The 26399-nt window shown below is 36.0% G+C and overlaps 1 protein-coding gene across 1 annotated transcript; it reads right to left on the bottom strand.

Moving 5' to 3' along the window:
• Window positions 1-297: 297 nt before the first annotated feature.
• On the bottom strand, window positions 298-26194 carry LOC137390843 (uncharacterized). Its single transcript, XM_068077163.1, has 22 exons — window positions 26087-26194; window positions 25631-25859; window positions 22396-22626; window positions 21349-21446; window positions 20284-20465; window positions 18732-18928; window positions 17866-17995; window positions 16597-16809; window positions 16177-16406; window positions 13694-14002; window positions 12059-12264; window positions 9813-9972; window positions 8786-8965; window positions 8234-8419; window positions 7440-7625; window positions 7034-7038; window positions 2792-2930; window positions 1915-2082; window positions 1550-1669; window positions 1137-1228; window positions 901-969; window positions 298-426 (listed from the first exon to the last, which is right to left on the bottom strand). Exons 1-22 carry the CDS (start codon window positions 26192-26194, stop codon window positions 298-300), a joined length of 3567 nt encoding a protein of 1188 aa, XP_067933264.1.
• Between the last annotated feature and the right edge of the window lie 205 nt (window positions 26195-26399).

The following is a 26399-nucleotide window of genomic DNA, read 5'->3' as shown; positions in this document are numbered from 1 at the left end:
GGTTACAATGACACTACTGCAAGATTTTGAAAAGTGATTCTGTTTGTAAACCGTAGTTAGTCTATCTTTGTCATGAAAGAACAACTCTTAACTTTGGCTGTGTGGCTTCTTGCACGCAGTTCTACCATAGGTTATCAACCCAGTCTGTATATGCAGCTCTTCTAGCTGGTTCTAACCAGTTCTAAAGCTGATAAGGTAAATAAAAGGCAGACTCCTGGTTATGTGAATGTTTCACTACATCTAAAGACAGTCTCGTCACCTGTTACCATCCATTAATTACTTGCTACTATCTGTCAGTTACCTGAGAAGATACTCGTAATCCACCATCGACATCAGCATGATTTTAGAAATATCAAGAAGTTTTGCAACGTTATGTAACAGTTGCAGGCAATACATACCATAGGAGCTCATCACCTTATCAAGGCTCTCTTCACTCAAACCAGCCGGTCGTCCCTCAAAAGAATGGAGTGACTGCAAGCATCAATAGGCTATATTTACTTGTAGAACAACAGTTAATGAGGTCACATAGTCAGCCAGGCTAGGTGAGCAAGGTCAGAACAAGGTCAGAATAGCTTACATGTCTAGAATTTATCTTATAAAGTTTACAAAATTGTTGAAAATTTAAAATATATGACTACCCGTAACCTGCGTATGTCTTGGTGTCATTTCATTGAAAAAGATTAGACCAATCATGCAAGTGTGATTTGGTCTCATATTTTTGTGTTTGACAGCTAAATATTTTGATGAAACATTTATCAGTTTTCAAAGTGAGTTCTAAAAAAAGGCGATGAATCGGTTTTTTGCCTCATTTCTTTCTTGCATGAAAAAGTAAAGGTTTTTATACTAATTGCAAATAAATAGATTCTAGTGAGTAACTTGAAGTAACTTGAAATCGCTTACCCAAGTTTTTACTATCTCTTCATTCGCATCTTCATCTTCACCGTCAACCATGCTTGTCTTTCTGCATTTCTGCAGCAGAAAACCAACTTTCAAAACAATCTTACAAAACACCAACTAAAAAACCTAAAATTAAAATGTTTCATCACGCTACCAATAACAAAGATTTACTCTTGCAAGTTGCAACAAACCATGGACAACAAATTATAGGAAGGAATTCAACATTGTCAACGACATACCAGGTAAACACCCAGCGTTATAAATGCGATAAAAGGAAGGGTGGCGAGTACAGTCGGAACAACGAGAGCGTTGTCAAACTCAAGAACTTTGTCTACAAGAACAGGAAACAGTGTGGTAGTTATGGCGACAAAACACCATATGGCTCCGTATATATCTATATAAGGCTAATCATTTCAAAACCATTTTGTTTAGCCTCAAAGTTTGTATCTATTAATTTAAGTAACCGTTTGTCATTGCCTGTTTCATTGAGCCACACGCAAATAGTAAGGTTATCCAATGAGAGATACTTCTGCTAAGAATTGAGGAAGTTGTCTCGTCTTTGTATTTGTCCTACTGGCTGCGCTAAGTGTATGCTACCCTTTCTAATGCTTGAACACATTTGGAAAGAGAGAGAGAGAGGGAGTCAACTTACGCAACTGAATAACGGCAGAACACATCGAATCATTCCAGCCATATTTTGTGTAAGCACGGAGTTTCACACAAAAGTATCTATTAGCTCGGAGTGGCCCATTGCATACTGGTGAGTCATTATCTATGGTGCACAACAATAACAATAATGACAAAGAAAAATTCTCAAAGAAGCAAAGAGCTGCATACAATAAAATAAAAAATTCATTAATTTCACTTGAAGTAGACAATAGGTGTAACATAATATAATTTGCTGCTATAAATACTGCAGTTCAGTACAAGAGAACACAACTACAACCTTTGCACTATTTTAAAGATGAATAGTGAAGGAGTGTGAAAAATGGACGTGATGATGGAGGCTAGACTTACACTGAGCACAAGCTCTATCAGACCCAACAACAAAGGTGACAGAGTCTGTATATGAACCATTGCTGCTGTAAAGGGTTTCCCTCCAGTCCGGAGGATCACTCATGGTAGTAAAATTCTCTTCATAAAACACAACTGCATCCGAGGGCTTCTTTCCAGCGTTCCAACACACTGAAAATAATAATTATTGACTACAAATTTTGTTACATTCATTATAACTTTGGAAACTTGCAACTATGTTTTTCAGACCGATAAAATTGGCATCTCCTACAATACATTCTTCATAATTTGTACTTGTATCTATATGTTGGAAATATTTGAGCATTGTCATTCAAAATGGATGTTATGAGGAAATTTAACAGAATTTCTAAAAAGGCTCCAGTTTGAAGTGCAGTATAAATGCTACTATGGATAAGTTGTCTTATAGAAAAACACAGTCATTTGTGCAAGCAAAATCTATTTATTTGATTGTGCAGCAAGGAGGGATCTTTGTGACTCCGTTTGAAGGCTTTTAATTGGGAGACAGAGTAACAATTGATTTGTGTTTTTACTAATTCTGCCCTAACGCATGCGTGTAGCCATAAATTGATTTATTATTCGCAAAGAATTCAGCTGAACTGCAGAAGTTTACTATTCAATGAATAATATAATTCAGCGATAAAACATATTTACAGCCTGAGTAACTTCAAAATAACAACATACTCTCATGATTTGGCAGTACTATTGCATTATTCCCTCCTTTATCAGGGTTACCTTAGTAACCAGTCTCAAAAGTTAATTATTTCTATACAACGAGCTCTCAAGCTTATTGCCAAAGTGATTTCATATGACCAGTCAAAAAGACATATATGGTTTGCTATATAAAACATGCTGCACTCACAAGAGGATAAACTGAAAGGGTTACAAAGAGGCGTGGCAAAGTACGCTGGCCACGTTTCATACTTGGTAAAGATTTCAAGCTCTTTATAGGTGAAGAGCTCATTGGGATAGAGATCATTATATCCTTCCTCTGCCACAGCCTTCTCACTAGTGTGGAAAGGATGCACCTGGATATTTGAAAAAAAGTCTTTTACACCTTCAAGCTGCTTCTCTATATTAACACACACTACTAGTATTCAAGTGTTATTTTAACTCTGTTCTCTTAATGTTGATTGGTTGTGGCATTTTTGTTTATATTGCGATAAACTTCCGTGTTGTAAATGCAAAAGTAACTAGATTTCTGCCACTTGTTCACAGTTCTGTACTGCAGTTTAAATACATGTAAATTAACGGAACAAAAAACAATGAGTACATGGAATAGTGTGCATAAAAAGGTTACTGTTGCAGCAGAAGCTTCTTGTATTCAAAGTTTTGATGGATGATACTGGTACAAACGTAAAAATGATATATTACAGTTTCTTTGTGTAATACTTTGTCTGACCAAAAGGAGAGAGAATGTAGAGGCAACTCCTACTCCAGATAATACAATTGTCCAAGTGAAAAAGCATTTAGCTTTTACACCTTTACCGACAGTGGAAATATGAGTTTAATGACGCATTTAAAATTGAAACGGCACATTTGAAAATTAAACAATAAAGATAGATGATGGTAAAAAACTAGTTATTAAAAAAATTCAAAAAAATAATAAACACAAAATGTAATATTAACTTACAATAAAAAGTACACATTTGGCATGTGCAATCATGAAAAGGATATACAGTATATGGTGAGACAGCTAGGAATCATAAGCATGGCTCCTGCCTATAACTTAGCCTTGTGGTTACACGCGCTTGTTAGTAGACTTGTAATTTAAATGTTGTGAGTTCAGTTCTAGTACAAAGGTGATGTTTCATTGCTATAACTTTACCACTATGACTGGACAGAGGAACGACAGACAGACAAACCTTGAAATGTATATGTATATAGATTGACTCTTTATGCTATGCTTATATTATATTGACTCTTCCTGCTTATATTATACTGGCTCTTCCTGCTTATATTATATTGGCTCTTCCTGCTTATATTCTATTGGTTATTTCTGCTCATGCTCTATTGGCCTGCCTAAAGCCATATTTGCGTGGTATACTTTAGTCATAACTAGGTTTAGCACTGGTCTCTGGCAACCTAAAGCTCAGGCTCTATCTTTCTATCTTTAGTTATTGTTATTGCTACTATTTTGGACTTCCCTACACCAGACATGCCACTTATTTGAGGATTTGCTTCTTTTTCGTCTTATTCACAAATCAAGTGTGTACTAGCTGTCCTGTTTCTGAGAGACAACACAGTAAAACGTATCTGATGATTAGAAAATGTAGCGTTAGCCTGAGCGACTGACAAACCAGCAGATGCAGATGCAGTGAGTCTGACACAACAAACGATCCTCACCTCTTTCACTATAACTGTAAATCCTAAGATAGTGCTGTTCTCTTCGGAGAACATATCTTTGTAAAGTGTGACCCGTAACCTGCAAAGGTTCATCATAGAGGATTGTTAAGATTCAAGTCATTGCAATACATGCAAAAAAGGATATAATGCATGGTTGCAAATTAGATTTATCATATAGCACAGCATATACCGTAAAACCTTCATTTGAACGTCACGGCGCTCTATTGTTCATCCTTGCCCTTATAGTGGCGTTCTATTAGAGGTGGTGTTCAATTAAAGGGTAGTGTAATTTTTTGAACCCTTCTTCTATATTGGTGTTCTATTAAAGGAGGGGTTAAAAAAAGAGTGGCATTCAAATAGAGATTTTACAATAATGCTAATGCTTTTAGTTTAAAGTAGCCAGTGAGCTATGCCACTAGACACAGGAGTCAATATCAGCTGTTTGCAAACCAAATTGCACAGTATATACATGGTAGGTAACTCTGAAAATAATTTTTTCTCAAACAAACGAACTGCGTTGTACATATGCATTAGATAACTAAAGATAACTAAGATAACTATTAGATAACTAAATAGCATTAGAACTAAAAACACATACATGTCAGGTGCCTCATGCTGTTCAGCGACTGGTCTTTTGTAAATTTCTGGCAGGTTCTGAAGAGGTATAATATAAGGCAAGTTTTGTTGCTGCACAGATCCCATAAAAGGGAGGCCTCCAGATGTGTATATGAAGAGAGGAGGAAGATTCTCTGGCCATTCCTGAGTAGAGATTTCACTCCTACCTACAGCAGACAGCTGGAGATTGAGGAACCATAGGTCAGGCTAAATAACTAGCAATAAGAACTCACTCTATCATATTCTTCCATACTAAAACTCACTCTCAAGAACTCACTCTATCATATTCTTCCACACTAAAACTCACTCTCAGGAACTCACTCTATCATATTCTCCCATACTAAAACTCACTCTTAAGAACTCACTCTATCATATTCTCCCATACTGAAACTCACTCTCAAGAACTCACTCTATCATGTTCTACTATACTAAGACTCTCTCTGAAGAACTCACTCTATCATATTCTCCCAAACTACTACTTACTGTCAAGTTTAAACTCATAGACATAATCAGGTTTGGTGTAGATGCTGGTCTTTAGTAGTCCCCCTGCTGCCGACTTTAAGTTTACTGTGTTACTGTGAGCTGTCAACAAGTGAGTGAGCAATATCAGTGATTTGTGCAGCTCCCCCCAGTAGATACATCTCCCCTAGATGCATGCTCTAACCAAATGCATGCCTTACCAGCTACAGCTTTCAGATTACGTGCACTATATTACGCTTTCTTATATAATATCATGTTATGTTACATTATGTTATAATAACACAAACAATCTTTACACTTTTAAAAATTTATTTTTCAGTTGTAGATACATGTACATGTATGTATTCTGTCTGTTACCAATTAATGATAAACCTGTAAAACTTATCAATACAGCTTGAAATGCGTGCGTTGATGCTGACAAACACACTGTAGCCTATATTACTAAACTAGCTGTGCTACCCGGCATTGCCCAGATATTAAAAATCAGCTTATAAACAATGAGAAGTGATGAGAGTTGCCTACCACTTGCTATTAGCCTGGCACATTGCCAATGAAATATGGTATTAAAAATCAGCTTATAAACATTGAGAAGTGATGAGAGTTGCCTACCATTGCTCACTCGCTCACCTACTACTATAATTAGCCTAACACATTGCCAATGGAAAATTCCAGTAAGCTAGTTAATAAGCTAGGCTTCTAATGACGGTAAGCCAAGACATTGCTTAAGCATTGTCCAGTTACGCTATTCTAATAATTGCTATAGCTGGAGGGACACGAATACTTTCACATTTATATATATAGACTAGCTGTGCTACCCGGCGTTGCCCGGGTAATAAAAATCAGCTTATAAGCAATGAGAAGTAATGAGAGTTGCCGATGGAAAATTTTAGTAAGAATACTAATGATAATCACTTAAATGATCACCCAGTTGAGTATGCATAGCCGTTGGGTATTTGCTCTCATCAATGATATACAGCCCACTGGAGGGCTGTATATCATTGCTCTCATATAATGACTTATATCGGCAAGATAGCAACTCAATCTCGTCGACCTAATGCAGGGGTAGGAAACCTATGGCTCTTGAGCCATATGTGGCTCTTTTGATGATTGAATCTGGCTCTTTGATAAATCAGTGGAAAAAAAGATTCCATAATTATGCTGTTAATTTAGTTAACATAATAATACAAATAATACTGAAATTACAGTAACAAAATTAAACACAATGTCCATTTAATAGAAATATATTTTCATTTGCAACTTTTTGATGTGGTATGCAGCAAAGAGTTTCTAGTACTTCATTTACTCCGCTCTACGTAGGCTGCACAGAGGCTGCACAGAGACTGCACGAGTCATTTTTAGATCACAAGGTAAACCTTTCAAACCAAAAGATAGCTAAAAGAAAAAAAGGTTTGTAAACATTGTTGTTCAAAATAAATCCAGTTGTCTTCTACTCTAAAATTGCTCAAACATACTAAATTTGTTAATCTTCCTTTTGCATTTTATGTTTTTAAGATTCAAAATATACATATGGCTCTACTAGAATTAAATTTTGAAACATCTGGGTTTTTGGCTCTCTCAGTCAAAAAGGTTCCTCACCTCTGGCCTAATGGGTACACCGCCGGACTAGTGAACGATAGGACAGAGATCAAATTTTCTTTCATACGGATTCTTTATTCCAAGATTTTAATAGCTATAGCTGGAGAGACACACATACACACATACTTTGAGAAATATATATATATATAAAGATTATACTGCTCAACAGCCTACCATTATGTCAGCCATGAAATCGATTCTATTTGTTCCCTGTACTGTATTCTAGTCATTTAAAACTTATCTCATATATTACTGTATAGCAGTCTTAAAATCTACAATTTCAACTGTTGTGGTGCATAAGGAAATGCTAGTCATAAAGATAGCCATAGAATCAACTATAAATTCTACGATAGAATGAGCCACTGTTTATTATAGGGTCTGTTGTATAGTAGTACACATGATAATGGATTGATGCACAAACTAATTTTAAAGTGTTGTATGCCGTACATGCTACTCTGATTACAATTTCTCACCTGCATAGGAAGTATCATTACTGAGGTACACAAAATTAGAATCAGCACTGCGATAGCCTGGTCTTCCAATGTAGTAGATAGTAAAGTGTGTCGGAACCCCTTTGTATTTTTCTGACATTATCCACTGCGCAGTAACAGAAAATGGCTTGACATAGAACACAGCAAAATCGCTCGACATCTCAGCAGCTACAGATACAGAATAATGCGAAAAATCGGTTATCTCTTTTGAGGGTCAATGTAAAACAAACACTAGTGTTATATAACCTTAGTATACACAAGTATTATATAACCTTAGTATATAGTACTAAAGTTATATAGTACTAGTCTACTATATAACCTTAGTAGGTTATATAGTACTTATGACCTTTTTGTATAAGGTAATAAGGTTATATAATATTAGTATACACTAATATTATATAGCCTTAGTTAATACTAGTATTATATAACTTTAGTACCCTTATGCAAAAAAAGATACCTAGCTGATACCATTCATGAAAGAAAAGAGACCCAACTGATACGTATATAAAAGAAGAGAGACCTAACTGATACCACATATAAAAGAGGATAGACCTAATTGATACCATATATAGAAGAAGATAGACCTAACTGATACTGTATATTTAAGAAGAGAGACCTAACTAACGGCGTATATAAAACTCTCATAATTTTGGAAGTAACATAAATGTATGTAAAGACGTTATGTAAAATGCATTTACATAACTTTGTCTGAAATATGTTTCAAAATTGAAATAACTTTAAAGGAAAGTGAAACAGCAAATAAAATTTAGACTTACGTTCACAAGAAGGAGCTGAGCCATTCCACTTGCCACCCGTCCCGCAGCGGAGCAATAGTGTTTCTACACCTCCACCAATAAGAACATGTTGTTTGTTGCACGTGTAAATGAGCACTCCACCATAGTCAAACGCATTTCCTTCTCTAGTAATGCTAGAGCCATTGCCAGGGTCGCCACACACCACCTCTAGAAAAGGTTTGGCACAATTACATTTGGATTACATAACATATGAAATGAATAGATCTCTGTAAACTGACCTCGTACCACGAGAAACATTTTAAAACCAGATAAAACTTGAACTAAAAAACTGGAAAAATTCATAACAGAAGTTTTATTTCAGTTTTATTTAAAAGAAATTTTATTTCAGCGAAGATAGGCTAACCTTATAAATATTCATGGTCTCCACTAAAAACTAACTCCAAGATTTTTATAGCTGAAGGAATCAGCAATTCGGGATTCGAATCATCAATCTATTGGGTATTGCATTTCCATGCCTAGCAGAAAAAGTGCACGAGTATGGCAAGAATGAGATGACAAAAGCAGTCAACCTACTGTCACAAATGAGTTCTGTCCCATTCCAGCTAACGTATTGCGAGCCCCTCCAAAGATCACATACAAGTCGCCTCCTCCCGATGCTGTTGTTGAATATGTAGCCTTGCTTGCACACGTAGTCAACTATGTCCTGGTATAAAAATGACTTTCCTATTCGGCTCTCCACATTTGTACCATTACCTGGGCAAGTGCAATAAACAACACTTTAGTAAGCATTTTTGCAACACACCTTCCTAGAGTTAGTGAATAGCGATACTCTCAATTAAATATAATATCATACAAAATATATATAATAAGATATAATACTGTGGTAGAGGCTGTAGACTAATAGCCTGTAGACCAATAGTCTGTAGACCAATAGCCTGTAGACAAATAGTCTGTATACCAATAGCCTGTAGACCAATAGCCTGTAGACCAATAGTCTGTAGACTGATAGCCTGTATACAATAGCCTGTAGACCACTAGTCTGTATACAATAGTCTGTAGACCGATAGTCTGTAGACCAATAGTCTGTATACCAATAGTCTAAAGACCAATAGCCTGTAGACCAATAGTATGTAGACCGATAGTCTGTATACAATAGCCTGTAGACCAATAGTCTGTAGACCAATAGCCTGTAAAATAAATCAATAAATAAATAAAAATTCACAGACCATGTTATCTTTCTGATGTTTTTTTATAGACGTTTAATTATAGCGTTGCTTTAAAATCCATACTAATAGATGACATCAGGTAACAGACTGTAAACAGCCATACTTTATAAAGGCTGCTTGTAAATAAACAGAATAAACACTACCTAAGTTCATCTACATGTAGCTATAGGAAGGTCAGGGTATTTACTATAAAGGCAAGTCACTCATTATATTATGTATTAATACATTATCAATAATATTAATTTAATTAGTAAAAGGATAACGAAGCTGTTTACGTTGAGCCAAACAAATCTGGCCATGTTAACCTAAGATGGCCGTGTTAACCCATGTTGACCTATGCTGACCATGTTAACCTATGCTGCCTGTGGGACTACCTGGATCTCCACAAGTTTGTTTAACACACTGGCGTGGGGAGTAGTCATCCGTCCAGTCGTTGTTTGCACTGCAGGTAAATGTGTATGTGAGGAGCACCCTCTGCTCATTCACATTGCCTGTATCTACTCTGTAGCCATCATTACATTCAAAGTGGGCCGTCTGATTGAACGTTCCTACAATATGATTTCAGCCTCAGAAACCATATCAGTATAATGTCATTCTACAGTCATAGAATGTTTTAAACTGACTTATTTCATGATATAATTTTGTAAAAAACAAACAAATACTTGAAGGTCTACCCATAAGAACTGTTGTTGTTTACCTTGGTGTGTCATGATATCATGATGTCTAGTTTTTAGGAAGTAACCTGCCGTCATGCTAAGCCAATTTTGTGTTATAGACAGAGGCTATTAAGCCTGTCGATAACACAACAGATTGTCACAACAGACAGATTAGAATATTGATAAAAATAGTCTTGCGCGGACGCAATACCAGGGCAGATAAACAGAACTTTGATAAATACAATAATATCAGGTGGATTCTGTCAAAAAAGTTTGCATGATCTCACAACTTATTATATTGACGCCCATCATTATATTGGAGCAATAAAGAACTAATTTAATGCTAAGGACAAACAGACAAAAATCACAACTTGACATTTTACAAAAATCTATCATTGTCATAGACATAAACATACATAGTGGCTAAATGACAATTTCTGAAAAAAAACAGCCACTTTTTCTCAAAAATACCCTGTATTATAGACCAGAACATACAATAATAACAACATTAAATTCCTCGAGATTTGACGACAGATGGTATGCTTACTCTCTTTGTGAAATGCAGCTGTAACCTACTGACTAGTAGATAGTAAAAACATAGCCTAGAATCACCTCTGAAGTTGAGATTTTGAGGGTTAACTCCTCGCACCCATCTAGAGTTCGGTTTAGCAGGAGGTGGAGACCCAGGACATTCTACTGGCTCACAAGCGGTCGGATGATGGTCAGGAGCAAAGCTTGCTTCTTTGGACCAGTCACCACTGGCTGTGCAGCTAAGATTGTAGTCAACCTTTTTGAACGCCGTTCTATATCCAAACTGGCAGAAGTATCTAGAACAAATGTTACAAGTACTAGCGTATGGCTTAGCAAATATATAGTAAAACAAGAACAATTAGTCAATCAACTACAATAAACTTATACCAAAAGTGATTGTAATATTATTAGACTTTATGAAAAAGTGTTTTAGCTAGCAGGTAATACCATAAGATGTAATGCAAAGTCTCTTGATTGAAATAATAATGTGTTACTAAGAAAAGCGGTAGACCACTGGTATGGCCAGTGAACTTACAGAAGTCATTTTCTCTTCACATTACCATTATTAATAAAGTGAGGACAACTCCACACGAAAAACTAACTACTATTTCAACATTACAGGCACAAATATATAGTCCTAGCAATTATATTCACCAGTAGAATGAAAGACATACTGGTACTTATCTCTATAAAGATCCACTCCATCAGACCCATTGCCCCAGCTAGCATGGGATACATCATCCACGCGTCTCACCACTGATGACATGTTTAGATGCCTACGATTGGCATCCGCTATGTCAGTGACTATAGGATGCGGGTTTATGCACACTAAAAATGTAAAAGGTATCACAATTGACATTGCTCATCAGGTGTTTTTTCCTTCACTGATACAGCTGAAAGACTTCCTTTAGGTTGAAGATGTAATAACTGCTTTAATAACAATAAAAAATTACACAATACTGTTCGCGTGATACTTTCATTTACAGATAATTTATTGATTAGCCTACTGACAAAGGCTATGCACAATGATGTATTGAGAGTTGTCCTCTCTGCTTAATCCAAACATACAGACATAGCAGGCAGCAACTGCTACTGTAACAAAGTAAAATAGTGTCACGTATAGTTAAAGTCATAAAATTATTATAAATTTTGTTAATCACAAAGAAGTATAAAGACCAAAATATGCCAGAGATTGACTGAGTGGCAAACTGGCACTGTCTGATACATAGCTAACTTTGATCAAGATCAAGAACCTACTGTTGGCTTATTTTTACAATCATACAGTCTTTAGCATCAAGACTACCAACACTAGTTTGAAGTGATTGCTGCTAAATTGCATGGTAGGGGAACATAAATCCCAGGCAATTAATGATAGTACAAAATCAACAATAATGCAAATGAGACATTTTGGCAAATTAGAGCTTTTATTAAACCATAAAATCCAAAACCATACATCGTGCGAAGCACTGCAATGGAGGGTCCTGCCAATTTCCATTGACGCAGTCCGTCTGGCTCCCGATTCCAGGGTTATTATCTTTAGTTGTGCCAAAGCCGTATGCGCAATCATAGCTTATCCTTGACCCATGGCCGTATTTACTTGCTAGTGAACTTTCAGTTACGTACGAATGACTACCATTCTCTGCAAGACATAACTTAAAAGTGCAATGATACAACTGAGATGCTAATAATGAAGATTTTCATTAGCATATAGTGAAGTCTATATTACTAAAGCTAGACAATATGCATCTAGAGACAGAAACGGCTTTCCTAACTAAATTCTCAAAGTACTAGAGCTAAGGCTCAAAGTACTAGAGCAAGTTCAAACCAATCCATCATGAGCACAACAACAGCTGGTACCATAACAGTTTAGTAACAGAAGCTCATCAAATGATACTAACAATATGAACAATCCCTTCACTCTTCCAATATCTTTGTGACAGTATTTTACCAAATACTGTTCTACGCTTGTAAAATTCCTAGGACATGGTAAGGCAAGTTTTGAGTGCAAAAAAAAATATATATATACATATATATATACATATATATATATATATACATAAAATCAATAAAACGGACTATAACTTCAGATAAAACACTTTATTACTATTAGTTTCATACTTGGTAAGAGCAATCTTCAGATGAAGTGTTAGCACCAGTGTAGTTTACTTATATACAGCTGGAACTATTGAAATTACCAAAACTTCATAGCTGGAAGATTATGGATTTGTAGAAGCATTAAGTTTTAAAATTGGACAGTAGGAACTTGCTAGCGTGTCTGCAGGCGCTGACGAGTTCAGTGCGTTTGTTTAATGAACCAAGGTGTGGCCTGTATATAATATAAAACTTTTCTTGTAGACACAAGGTACAGTTCTTAGAGCCATTGGCCAGTGGTATGGACTGCTCCAGTATTCTCCAGTTGATGGAATAATTAGTGTCTGAATCCTTCAATCGCCATATACATGTATGTTTGCTGAGTTCAGTGGCAGTTCTTTTATTTCGTTGTGTAAACGACGCTTTATGGTTGTTATAGCGGGTTTTAAATGAAGTTTCTGTTTAGCCAATGTAGTTAGCTTCGCCATCCTGGGAGGTGACAGTAGCTTGGTAAATTATAGCAGGCTGCAAACATTTCCCCTTTAGTGGGCAGTTGGCTTTTGCACGACAGTTGCAAGAATTTGCTGGGGAATTTTTCCTGGTAGATTCTTCGCCCTTCAAGAGTTTTAGGTTGTGCGAGTCGATGACGTTTTTTACGTTTTTCATACAGCTGTAGCTGATTTTTAGAGTTTTCTTGTTGAATATGGTGTGCAGTGGGTGGTTTTTGGGAAATTCTTCTCTGACAATTCTTAAAAATTTTCTGCCGATGTTGGTTGCGACATGTTTGCTGAATGGGGGGTTATACCAAGTAGTGTTACGCGTTCGGTTTTTCCTTTTATTTTGAGGCGTTGTTGCTATAGGAGAGTATTAGAGTTTGTGGTTGTACCCACTATTCTTTAAGGCTGTTTGGTAGATTTTGGTCGATGACTCGAATGTATTGCGGTCAGAAGAGAGCGCGCAAAGTCTGCTGTTTATACCTGCTGGTAAGTTTTTGATGATGTTTCTAGGGTGGTTGGACTTTGAGCTCACATAAATTGGCAGGTTATTTGGCTTGTTGAAAGGCTTGTAATTGCCGTTGTTTAAATGCAGGGTAATGTCGAGGTAGTTCACTGACTTTCTGTTTGCATCAATGGTGATCCGCAGTCCATGGTTCTTGAATATCTTGCAGAGGTCTTTTTTAATTTTTTCTATTTGTCGTGAAGTGTCTTTGATTATTCCCAGCCCGTCATCTCTGTACAGTCCTGGGAGTCCAGTCATCTCTGACGGGCTGGGAATAATCAAAGACACTTCACGACAAATAGAAAAATTAAAAAAGACTTCTGCGAGATATTCAAAAACTATGGACTGCAGATCACGGCAATTACAAGCCTTTCAACAAGCCAAATAACCTGCCAATTTATGTGAGCTCAAAGTCCAACCACCCTAGAAACATCATCAAAAACTTACCAGCAGGTATAAACAGCAGACTTTGCGCGCTCTCTTCTGACCGCAATACATTCGAGTCATCGACCAAAATCTACCAAACAGCCTTAAAGAATAGTGGGTACAACCACAAACTCTAATACTCTCCTATAGCAACAACGCCTCAAAATAAAAGGAAAAACCGAACGCGTAACACTACTTGGTATAACCCCCCATTCAGCAAACATGTCGCAACCAACATCGGCAGAAAATTTTTAAGAATTGTCAGAGAAGAATTTCCCAAAAACCACCCACTGCACACCATATTCAACAAGAAAACTCTAAAAATCAGCTACAGCTGTATGAAAAACGTAAAAAACATCATCGACTCGCACAACCTAAAACTCTTGAAGGGCGAAGAATCTACCAGGTAAAATTCCCCAGCAAATTCTTGCAACTGTCGTGTAAAAGCCAACTGCCCACTAAAGGGGAAATGTTTGCAGTCTGCTATAATTTACCAAGCTACTGTCACCTCCCAGGATGGCGAAGCTAACTACATTGGCTTAACAGAAACTTCATTTAAAACCCGCTATAACAACCATAAAGCGTCGTTTACACAACGAAATAAAAGAACTGCCACTGAACTCAGCAAACTTATATGGCGATTGAAGGATTCAGACACTAATTATTCCATCAACTGGAGAATACTGGAGCAGTTCATACCACTGGCCAATGGCTCTAAGAGCTGTACCTTGTGTCTACAAGAAAAGTTTTATATTATATACAGGCCACACCTTAGTTCATTAAACAAACGCACTGAACTCGTCAGCGCCTGCAGACACGCTAGCAAGTTCCTACTGTCCAATTTTAAAACTTAATGCTTCTACAAATCCATAATCTTCCAGCTATGAAGTTTTGGTAATTTCAATAGTTCCAGCTGTATATAAGTAAACTATACTGGTGCTAACACTTCATCTGAAGATTGCTCTTACCAAGCATGAAACTAATAGTAATAAAGTGTTTTATCTGAAGTTATAGTCCGTTTTATTGATTTTAACTTGCTCTGATTTTATCATTGAGCACTCTGCTCGGATCTTACGCTTTTACTTATGTATATATATACATATATATATACATATATATATATATATATATAAATATATATATTCTTCCTGCTGGCGCCTGAAGAATACGCCAGCAGGAAACTGACAGTAGCTGAAAGATAAGTAAACTATTTAATTTTCCAATTTATATATATATACATATATATATATATAAATATATATATATAAATATATATATTCTTCCTGCTGGCGCCTGAAGAATACGCCAGCAGGAAACTGACAGTAGCTGAAAGATAAGTAAACTATTTAATTTTCCAATTTATATATATATACATATATATTTATGTACATATAAAAATCCAAGGGTTTGTCATTGTTTGTGTATCTAGTTATTACAATAAAGTTTTAAGTACGAAACATCCACTTCATAGAGGGTTTAAAGTTAAACTCGTAACCTTTAGTTCTGCAGACACGCGATTCAACTCATTAGACTACATGGCAAGCTAACCGTAGCAATTAATAATAGTCAAGATGTTCATTACATCAGTTAAAATACACTTAGCGATGTTGTGTCAGACGTAACGATTACCCGCTGGCCTCACGGCCTTACTAACTGAATGCCGGATAATAAAAACAGCTCTTGGTGTTGCATGGGTAATACAAACAGCTTATAAACAGTTGCAAGTAATGTAGTGTGAAGGTAATGTACTAGGTAAGGTAATGTTTATAAGCTGTTTTTATCAGCCATGCAACGTAGGGCATTCATCTAGTATAAGAATATTAAGACAGCTTTGAAAGCGGCAATAGACCATAAAGGACCATAATAGACCATAAAGGAGCAAATAACTTGAACAAAATATATAATACAATATATATAAAACCAAGAAATTAATATACGATTGAATAGACAAATACTTGAAATAAACTAACAAAAAGTAAAAACACCAGTATGTCCTTATCACAAGTTAGTGAGTGAAAAAAGAGAAAGAACTTACGGGGAACTGGACAGAGCTTTGGAATACAGACTGGAGCTGCACCCGGTTCTGTCCAAGAACCATTAGTAAGACACGTAATGTTTTTGTACTCATTTCCATCAACATGCTCATAACCAAGGAGGCACTGATAGGTATAGTAGTGGCCAGGCAGGAGGAAGACTGTCGTGTTTGTGATGGACTTGTAGGCGATCTGAGAAAATGGTTCTATGCCTGGATCGACGCAGCAGTAGCTAAGATAAACACATTTATTTTACTCACTAGCCAGCAGCTTAGGTAACTCACAATGGATAACAGGGCAGCAATATAGACAATATGGAGAATTCAGTCTGCTCGATGCAAAATACTATTTTCGTGGCTGAAGCTCGTCAAAATGTGGCTGAATGAAAATAATCTTGTTATTTAAAAACCTGTAATTAGTACCTTTCATCCTGCGAGAAGCCTGTGCAGTTATCTCCTCCGCAGAAAGGAGCCGGATTGTTGCAAGTACGCTCTCTTTGTCGCATATAGTTTCTGTCACAAGCAGTCCACTCGGTCCAGGTGTTCCATTGCCCATGTAGCTTTTGCTGCTGAGTCTTGCAGACGTACTCCAGCTTACTGTCGCATGATACGTTCAGCCAATACCATTGGGCATCACTGTAGCAGATCCAATATTGTTGCAATTCGATCTGAGCTGTATGTTCCCTTACATTTCCAAATAGATTGGCTTGTCTAGTGACAAGTCTGTACCATGCTACCGTTTACTAAAATTATATTTCAACTGAAAACTACTGAAACACACGATTGGACAAGTTTTTCTCCAATTAAGCTTTTCAAAATAAAAACTACAACCAAAAATTATTTACTGCATCAGCTAGTTCAACTATTTTGTCTTATATCAGCACTCCAGACTGGCATGGCTGCTTGAGAATGTTCCAAGTAGCTGAAGAGTTACATACTACACTATACTGCCAGCTACTGCAACTCTTCACACTTAATAGATATGCATTATTTTACATTAATTATAAATACATTAATGTATTTATTTACGAATACTAATATTTGTTATGGAAAAAAATTACTATGCCATTTCATTAATTTGGTAATTCAAAGCACTTAAGAGTACCCATCATGCATCACCAAAATATTATTCAGGAAATCTGCAAAACCAGATTTACAAGCAAATTTGTGTGTACTCAGTCGTACAAGTAAACTTGTGTGTACTCAGTCATACAAGTAAACCTGCGTTTACACAGTCGTACAAGTAAACCTGTGTGTACACAGTCGTACAAGTAAATCTGCATGTGCACAGTCGTACAAGTAAGCCTGCGTGCACACAGCCACTGATCTGCAGCGAAAGGTCAATCAATTGATCATTCAGAGTAAACTTTATTGAAAGATCGGAAACCTGCTGAAAATTAATGAACATTTATGTTTCATTTAATGAAATTCTACTTGCATATGTCTATTAGGTCAAACATTCAGAAAAGCGAAGTAGAAGAAAATTTATGGCACATTTCTTATTGGTTGAAGTATAGGTTCAAAAGGCCAATTAAATTGCTAATTGGTTGTCAGAGACAGTATCTGACATCTACTAGCAGGTGAATAAGGAGTGTATGATTAGCTGAACACATGTAAACTCAGTATGCTCTACTACTAAAAGGAGATGATTGTGGGTACTGCTAGAAATATATAAGTACGTATATCAATGACCTGTAGTTGGCAGCGATACACAGCTTCTTATGGTACGGTCCCGTCAGCGGTGTTCTGCTAGGATGCCAGTTACTATAGCCAGAAATCGGAGAAGCATGGCCAGTCTCCAATCGCCATGTAAAAGCATCTTCTGTCAACAGCGTAGCATAATCACATGTCAGCAAAACAATCTGAAGGATATAGTTGAACATCGAATCTTGAAGCCCTAAACAGTGAGTATATCTATTTATAGCATACTTTGTACTCTACAGGCATAATCAGAACCCTATAGTATTTAAAGATGTGACAGTCCAAGATAGAGGTCATAGTTTGTCTACAAGAATATGAGCTACAGAAAAGTTAGCAAAAGCAAACAGCAAACTATTTAAAAGTATGCAATCTATTGGTTTGATTCAGAGTGAGTGAATTAAACCAATAGATTGATTCACTTACTCTGGTCAATCTATAACTAGCCCCAAGGTTAGTTATAGATTAATTAACCTTGGGGCTGGTTAATCTATAACTAGCATTTTCTGAATAAAGCACGAATAACAGAGCTATACTAGTCATGCGCTAATCTTTTTCCATGATCAACAGCTTAATTGAAGCAGCATCAAGAATTTATTGCTGTCAATGCTGTACAGACTTACAAATACTTGAGAATACAAATTCAGCCTGCATATTTCAACCAACTTTTGCAAATATTGCTAGCGGCCAATAAAACACTAATCTCTTTTAGCACTACATGTAGCAGTCAGGGAGGCACATCCAATCAATAACTCAACATTCTTGAAGAAAATCAAGTGCTTCATGTTGCCTCCGTGTTAGAAAAGAAATGCTGCGAAAATGGTGTAGAGAAGGAATGATGAACAAATTGGCAAGCTTGCCTGATGCGCTTTTTAAGCCTCCTGTCCAGACGATACTCCTCTCTGCTTGAGGCTCAAAGATATTTGCCTTTAGAAAGTTTAACTCTTCCTGAGAGGAAAGAGTGAGAAGCCCGCCCGCACATTTCTGTCTCGCTTCCTCCCAGCTTACAGCACTGTGGTTGAGTTGGTAGCAGTGATCATTTGCTGCGTAGTATTTCCTGAGGATCATGAGAGAATGACACTAGAATTAGATGAATTATGTCTCCTAAGAAGACAACTGATTAACAGCAATATACATGCGCTTAACAGGAATCTTAGTGTACTTAGATGAGAACCTCCAAGTACATGTAAGTGTACTTAAATGACAACCTCAAAGTAAGTGTACTTAGATGAGAACCTCAAAGTAAGTGTACTTAGATGAGAACCTCAAAGTAAGTGTACTTAGATGAGAACCTCAAAGTAAGTGTACTTAGATGAGAACCTCAAAGTAAGTGTACTTAAATGACAACCTCAAAGTAAGTGTACTTAGATGAGAACCTCCAAGTAAGTGTACTTAGATGAGAACCTATAAGAAAGTGTACTTAGATGAAAGCCTAAAGAGAGTCTACTTATACGCTTCAGAAGAACAGACATTGCATTAGCCACTGTATAATCTTGCTAAAGTACTGATAAGTAAACATTCTATAACATCTGACAAAAAAAGTTAAGTATGCCTGAGTCTCAGCTCATACAAATAAATGAGCAAATAGAATATATCATTACTGTGAACATTCAGCAACATATTGACGACAGTGTATATTTAACGACCGATGTACATTCTGATAGGCATTCAGTCTGCCAAGAGCATATGGCAGCAATAATAAGCATGTTTAGAGAAATCTTATGCATGTCATAATTATATTGCATCATATACATCGTAGCTGTCGCAATATATTAATAGTGACACAACACTCAATTCAGTGTATACTGCTACTAATACTACTACTACAGCTTAACTACTAATATACTGATACTGATATAGCACTTAATTCAGCTTGTACTACTACAGATGTTTGGAAATATCAGTTCGTCAGCATTGTCTGAAGTCTTCAGAGTCTTTGAAACAAACAGTTGCTGTCTTAGTCATACATAACCTTCTTTCTTGTTATTAATATACTAGAAAGCTTTTTGCTATATAGCCATGTTGAAGTATAACTGTGTTGTCTAATGAAATACTAATCAATTCCTCCTCACTGAGCACAGTATTTAGTATTTGTTGTTGCTAGGCTACCATAATTTGTTAAAATTCAATTTTCATCGAGCTAAAAGCTTATCACACTTTGATCAGCTCCGCAGAGCTTCATTTACATAACTTCACTAGTAATCATGGCTGATGTAGTCTGCATTTGTAATGGTGTTAAGTGATGCTTGATATCTGAAATGATGTTTAGAAAAGCATGTAGAAATTAGCAACCTAAAGAGAAAACATCACAAATGAAAGTTCTGACTTTGACCGTGTCGAGCTTTGCTAACAGTTTTAGACTGTTGTGATCAGTTAGCAATTCAACTATGAACAATAGAAAGGAGAACTAACCACTCTAATGGGATATCACTGAGTGGCTCACATACAGCTTTCGCAGTTGGATCAAAGTCAAGGCCAATCCATTGCTCATCCTGTCCACATCGAAGAGTTATGCTCGACCGTTTCTTTTGCGTGTCCTTGAACCCAGTGTGACAGAAATAGGATGCTATGTCATTGTAGAGGGTACCTGTGTACTACAATAGATACTGTATGTGTATGCTAACTGTATGCCACTGCTTTGCTATGTCCCTAAATATACAACTAGTGGACAATGTTTTTAATACTTACATTTTATCTGTATCGTGTTATATAAATTGTGACAATACAATAAATAAGATCATTGAAATATACATGACCAAAGCAGGTATCATTGAGCAAGCGTGATTTTATAAAACGCATGATTAAGAAAATATGAAAAAGATTTGTGTAGACTGGGTTCCATAGTTCAACTTTGAGCTGAGTTATGATGAAGCACCACCCTTCGTAGCAAAGCCTTTATTGTCAGCAAATTCAAAAACATAAGTCATTAATATCATTACAATTCTAAAATGATTTCATTCTCTAATTAATTATTTTGGAACCCAAATAGTTTTTGCGTGAATTGACTAGGAGCCAGAATCACTGGCTAATCATAAAGAATAGCACTAACGACTACTACAAGCACTGTAGACTGATTAAGGCATATTAAAATAAAAGCTCCTCGGCGGACAAAATATTTCAGTATCATTACTATGTTACAATTAAGCTCATTGGCTGCTTGTATCACCTGTGGGGGATAGGCATGCACCCCGAGCGGTGGCTCACCGCAGTCAGCAGGAACACAAGCGCTTGGTAGTTGTGAGTCCCACTCCCCTCTTCCCACTGAATTCAAGATGCATTTAAGCCGGTAAGTTTGACGTCGAGTGATCGGGTGAAGGTAGCCCGTATAACAACGTAGCTCTATTGTAGTGTTCTCTAACGCTCTTGGCTGTGTTATGTTCAAGTTTGGATATCGATACTACAAATAAAAATATAGCTTACACTTTATTCGCATCATAAATAGCCAGTCTGTCTTGAGACAAAGGTTTCTATAGTAACCTCTTTAATAACGTTGCCAAAAGGAATAGTTTGAGGTGGCGTCTCACAGCAAGCTCGCCGCTGCTCCTCAAACGCCAGGCCTTCAAGTTCGCAGGAATCTACAAATCGGAAAGTGACAGTTTGTAAATAAATTCTGTCAACGTCTATAGATACATCTATATACCTACAGCAAATCTTTTATCAATCGATCAAGTATACATAATATTAATAATAATACTCCCATAATATAATATTATTATTCTCATAATATATGTGGGCAATCCTTCAAAAATTGAGTATTATATTCGTTTAGTAGAGGCTATGCGGGTGTTTTTAAGAGCATTGCTGTATAAACTGTCTCTGTGATCTTGGCTGGCCATGTCTGAGTCAAGTGGCAAGAGAACCTAGACAACTAGAGACATGCTCAGATGCAGAGAGAAATTTACAGTTGGATGTCATTCCTGTCATCACCAGGACTTTTGGGAATCGAACACTCCACCTCTTGTTTGCAGATCAGGCACCGTAGACCACTAAACCACAGCAGCTCGCATAATAATACTTAACAATAAAAATAGATGTCTTCGAAAAGTTACTGAGTGCTATGCACAAAGTATAAAATAACTCATATGAAAACATAATGAGCAAAAGTACTTGCCATGTTTATAAACATATATTTCTAAATGCCAACTGCACCTAAGCTATCAAATAATTGTATAAGCAAATGCTATACTTTGAAAACATACTAGGCTGAATGCACTTAAAATCATAAGATACATTCTGATCACTTAAGCTATATTATGTTAATGAAATGAAGACACCTGTAGTGCCTGTCACGATAATCAATTATAAGGCAAATATTACAAACTTATTACGTGCAAAGCAGTATCTTGTTCTGGCAATAAAGGCTGCACCCGCGAGATGACACTCTGTTGCGTTCCATGGTGTCCATTGAGAGGTCCAGTGAGTCAAATCTTCAAATTCAAAAACAAAACCAAATTGAATGTTTAAAAACTGTTGAAGATATTTTGTATTTTTAATCGAAAAATGAGAAATGTAACAAGTGCTTACCTGAGCTCGTGGAATTCGATTTTTCACACAACGCATTTTTAACATTTTCTGAGATATCGCAGGAAGCCTTTTGTCTAAGTCGTGTGTTGACAACATATCTTGCCTGCATGTATATTTCAGCTGCTACGCAACCCGAGCCAGTCAGTCTCGGGCTACTCAAATTGAATTTCATTCGCGGTTTCCAACGATCAGCAGCTATTGTCTTGTCATTCGTAGCATTTACCCAAAACACTGCAATAGAATTTCTTTATCTAAATAATCAGCAAATATCTACAGCAATTTCGTTGATGTGCTAATAAATAAATAATCAGAACACTCTACCAATACCATCAACTAGAATAGAATGCATCCAGCAATCTGCATGCAGTGTGATGAGATATTGGCAACTCTTAAAGAACTTGCGCAAAATCTCAGTAGATTTTATCAGAAAGTATCAGCATTTTTCTGTTATTTGTCATTGTATTTAATGTTTGAGGTGATCTGACTGTCAGGAATAATAATTCAAAATTAAAATCGACAAAATTGATCGCGGTTAAAATGCTCAAAGAGAAAATGTGTGCCGAAATGGTGTCACTAGTTCCTATTGTTGCTATAGTTGATACTGGCTGTTGCGTTCAAGTTGCAGCGTTACATGTCTCTATTCTGTCCGTCTCTTTGCAACTATAATATATGTCATAATCACACTTTCGCTTGATCTGAGCATTTTAACTGCAATCAAGTTTTGTCAATTTTAATCTTGAACCATCCCGGCAATCAGATCACCTCAAACATTAAAAACAATCACAAATAAGAAAAATACCGATACTTTCCAATAAAATCTACTAAAGCTTCGTGCAAGTTTGTTTAAATTGTCAAAACTCAATATGTATGTAGTTGACCTCTAGTTGACCTCTGTCAACGCCACTTCAGTAGGATTCTTAATGCTACTAATCACATGCTCACAAATTCTTAATAGTCACAAATTTTTAATAGTAGTAGTCAAACATCCTTTTGCAAAAACTATGGATTTTGGCTGCCATGCTGTCAAACTGCGAACAACAAAGTTTATAAAAATTTCTTGTCATAACAACAATTTTTTATTGACTCTCACTGAAGTATTCCCCTCCAGTATTATCACTTGATCATGAGATACAATGACTATAAGGTTGTATGATTTATTATTATACATTCATATCAGCTGACAGGAGAACACAAATCTAGTAGTATGACTCGAATAAATAATGAATTATTATTAATGACTTCAGCTGGAATAACAGGTCACACTGAATGTAGCGAAAACTATTGAACTAATTTAAAAATTATTAAAAGCTTTATAAAACTGTAAACAAAGCATTTAGAACATTTGTCCGCAGTATGAATTTCCGAAAAGGAAGCAAGCACCTAGCGTATGTGTAACTTTGTGATGATTAATGCTAGCCGCGAAATACAAAGATTTTGTCCTTTTTCAAGGACTTTTTTGTTTAGGTCTTAAACAGTCCTAAACATACAGTTCCTGACTTTGTTTAGAACTGTTTAAGAAGTATAGATTATGAAACACTATTGTTAGATCTTAGACCTGCAGTCAAGAACTAGAAAGTTCACTTGAGAATTAAAATCATTGTCGAACACAGAACTTTTTACCCTATTTTTTCCTTTTTACATCTATGACTTTTGTTATATAAAAATCAGTTGTTTTATATTTTTATACAGGAAGTTTGATAAGGTAAATACTGTATAATTCTAACTAGCACTGGTGTTGCACTTTTAACTGGTGTTAAAAACAGTTTATAAAACAATGACAGGTAATGTTAGTGGGCTGCCACTTGCCATTATCCTGACATATTACCAATGAATAATTTGAGTAAGCTAGTTATCTATGGCTCTTACTAGTAAAAGCCATTAGAGCAAGCATAAAATTATGTTGCGCTGTAACGAAGAGCGATAGCATATTTTCACCCAGATAGTGACATATATCGCCCAATGAATCCATCAATCTCGCGTAGTGTAATTGGTAAAAATTTTTGCCTGGTGAATGTGACATTCCGAGATCAAATCTTCTGCGACACAGATTCTTTATTTCAATATTTTAATAGCTATAGCTAGACAACTCGATGTACAGAATAACAAACATACAAACTTTGAGATTTATATAGATTGTTGTATTTTTACTAAATCCAAAAAATTTAACCAAGAGCATGATAAGCATGTATAAAATGTACTTTTTGGGCTAAAATAAAAACAGGATTTACGGAACATTTACCCAGTTGTATGATGGACAGTGTCAAAACTTATACAAAAATAATTTTTATATATTAAACGATTCACTCAATATGAGTACAAATAATTTTCAAAGAAGATAGTTCAGGTAATTATAAGCTACGTTCTCAACATTTTAAAAGAAATAGCCCAAAAAGAAAGGCTCAAAGGTCTACTTGATTTAAAAAAAATGTTAACATTTATTCCGCTAAACTTTGCCTAAAAATTTCTTAAGCTTAAAAACAACAAAAGCTTGATTGATATATAACTTTTTGTTTGACATTGGTAATGGTAAAAAAAGTTTTTCATGACATGCCAAAAGAAAGAACAATGAAAAGAGACAAATCAGGAACCATTGAATGAGTTGAACAGACACGTTTAATTTAAAAATTCGTAATCTAACACATATAGTATTGCGGAGGAGTCGGAAGAGTGAATTGATGTTTGTAGTAACAGCGAGTTCATAAACTGAAACTCATAGGAGTTTGACTGGTTCTAGCAAAGAAGGAAACTAAATTAAGATTTGTTTTCTTTACCTGCCCCCATGGCATATTCCTATAAAAATTCAAAAGGTGCCAACTAAGCTTTTTATCGCTGTCCAAGCAATGAGATAGCAAATCATTGAAAAACTTGGCTATATTTCCAAGTCACCAAAAAAAAAAGCATTATAGATGTTGGTTTACATGATGCCTAAACGTGTTGCGTTGAAAGGCAAAAAAAAGAAATTCTCACTAATGATTCATAGAAACACGCTGCTATACATAAAAGTTCTTTTGAAACACTGATATAAACACAACTTTTTTAGGCTGATTTATAAACTGACATTTTTTATAAATGCGTTGTGAAGACCCAAATTATTTAGAAACATTTGTTGTTTTTTACAAGTACACCAATATAAACAAAATTTCTTTGGCAGCACTGTGTTAAGAACTAAACCCAAATAAAAGAAAATATCTGATAACATCTATTGATGACTACTATATCCGCAATGGGTACGTACAACTGTGGTTGGTTTGGGTCGAGTAATATGCATCACCAAACTTGAGTCCAACCCAGTAGTAGTGCGGGGTAGTGTCTTGTTCATTGTTTAAATTGTATTTAGTTTCAATGGTTATCAGCTGGTGAATAATCTCCATCTCTTCAAAGGCTGGAAACATAGCCAGGGTAGCATTCTGTCTCCTGCAGAAGTCTTGAGCGGCATCAAAGGAAATGGGATTATTCGACTTATACTGCAAGTATTTCACAACTACAATGTACGAACACTTAACGATTTGTACAGTAGCAAACATAGCTTGAGACAGCAGTTACATAATAACAAACATAGCATATGACAGCAGTTACATAATAACATACATACCATACGACAGCAGTTACATAATAGTAAGCACACACTGAGACAGCAGTGACATAGTAGCAAACATACCTTGAGACAGCAGTTACACAAAAACCAACATACCTTGAGATAGCAACTTCCTACTTCCTGCCCGAGGCAGATCCAGCGTTTAGGTACCACAGCTAATAACTCATTGATAAACAAGCAAAATAAAAAGAGAATATTATTCATAGTTACACAAGTCTTTCAATTGCTTTTACTTTGGGTCAAACACTCTGCAAAGCATAGCGTACACAGTGCTATATATGACATAATATGGTAGTCTCTAACTTTGACAGATGCCTAACATGCTGATTGTTGTATTATATGTCAGGAGCAATGGATATGGAATACTATCACATTGTAGAACCAGTGACGTACAGAAGATTTTCTATAA

The sequence above is a fragment of the Watersipora subatra genome, chromosome 3 (genome assembly GCF_963576615.1).
Source record: "Watersipora subatra chromosome 3, tzWatSuba1.1, whole genome shotgun sequence".
Lineage (NCBI taxonomy): Eukaryota > Metazoa > Bryozoa > Gymnolaemata > Cheilostomatida > Watersiporidae > Watersipora > Watersipora subatra.
The sequence above is the reverse complement of the archived record's forward strand: the minus strand, read 5'-3'. Positions and strand labels throughout refer to the sequence as shown.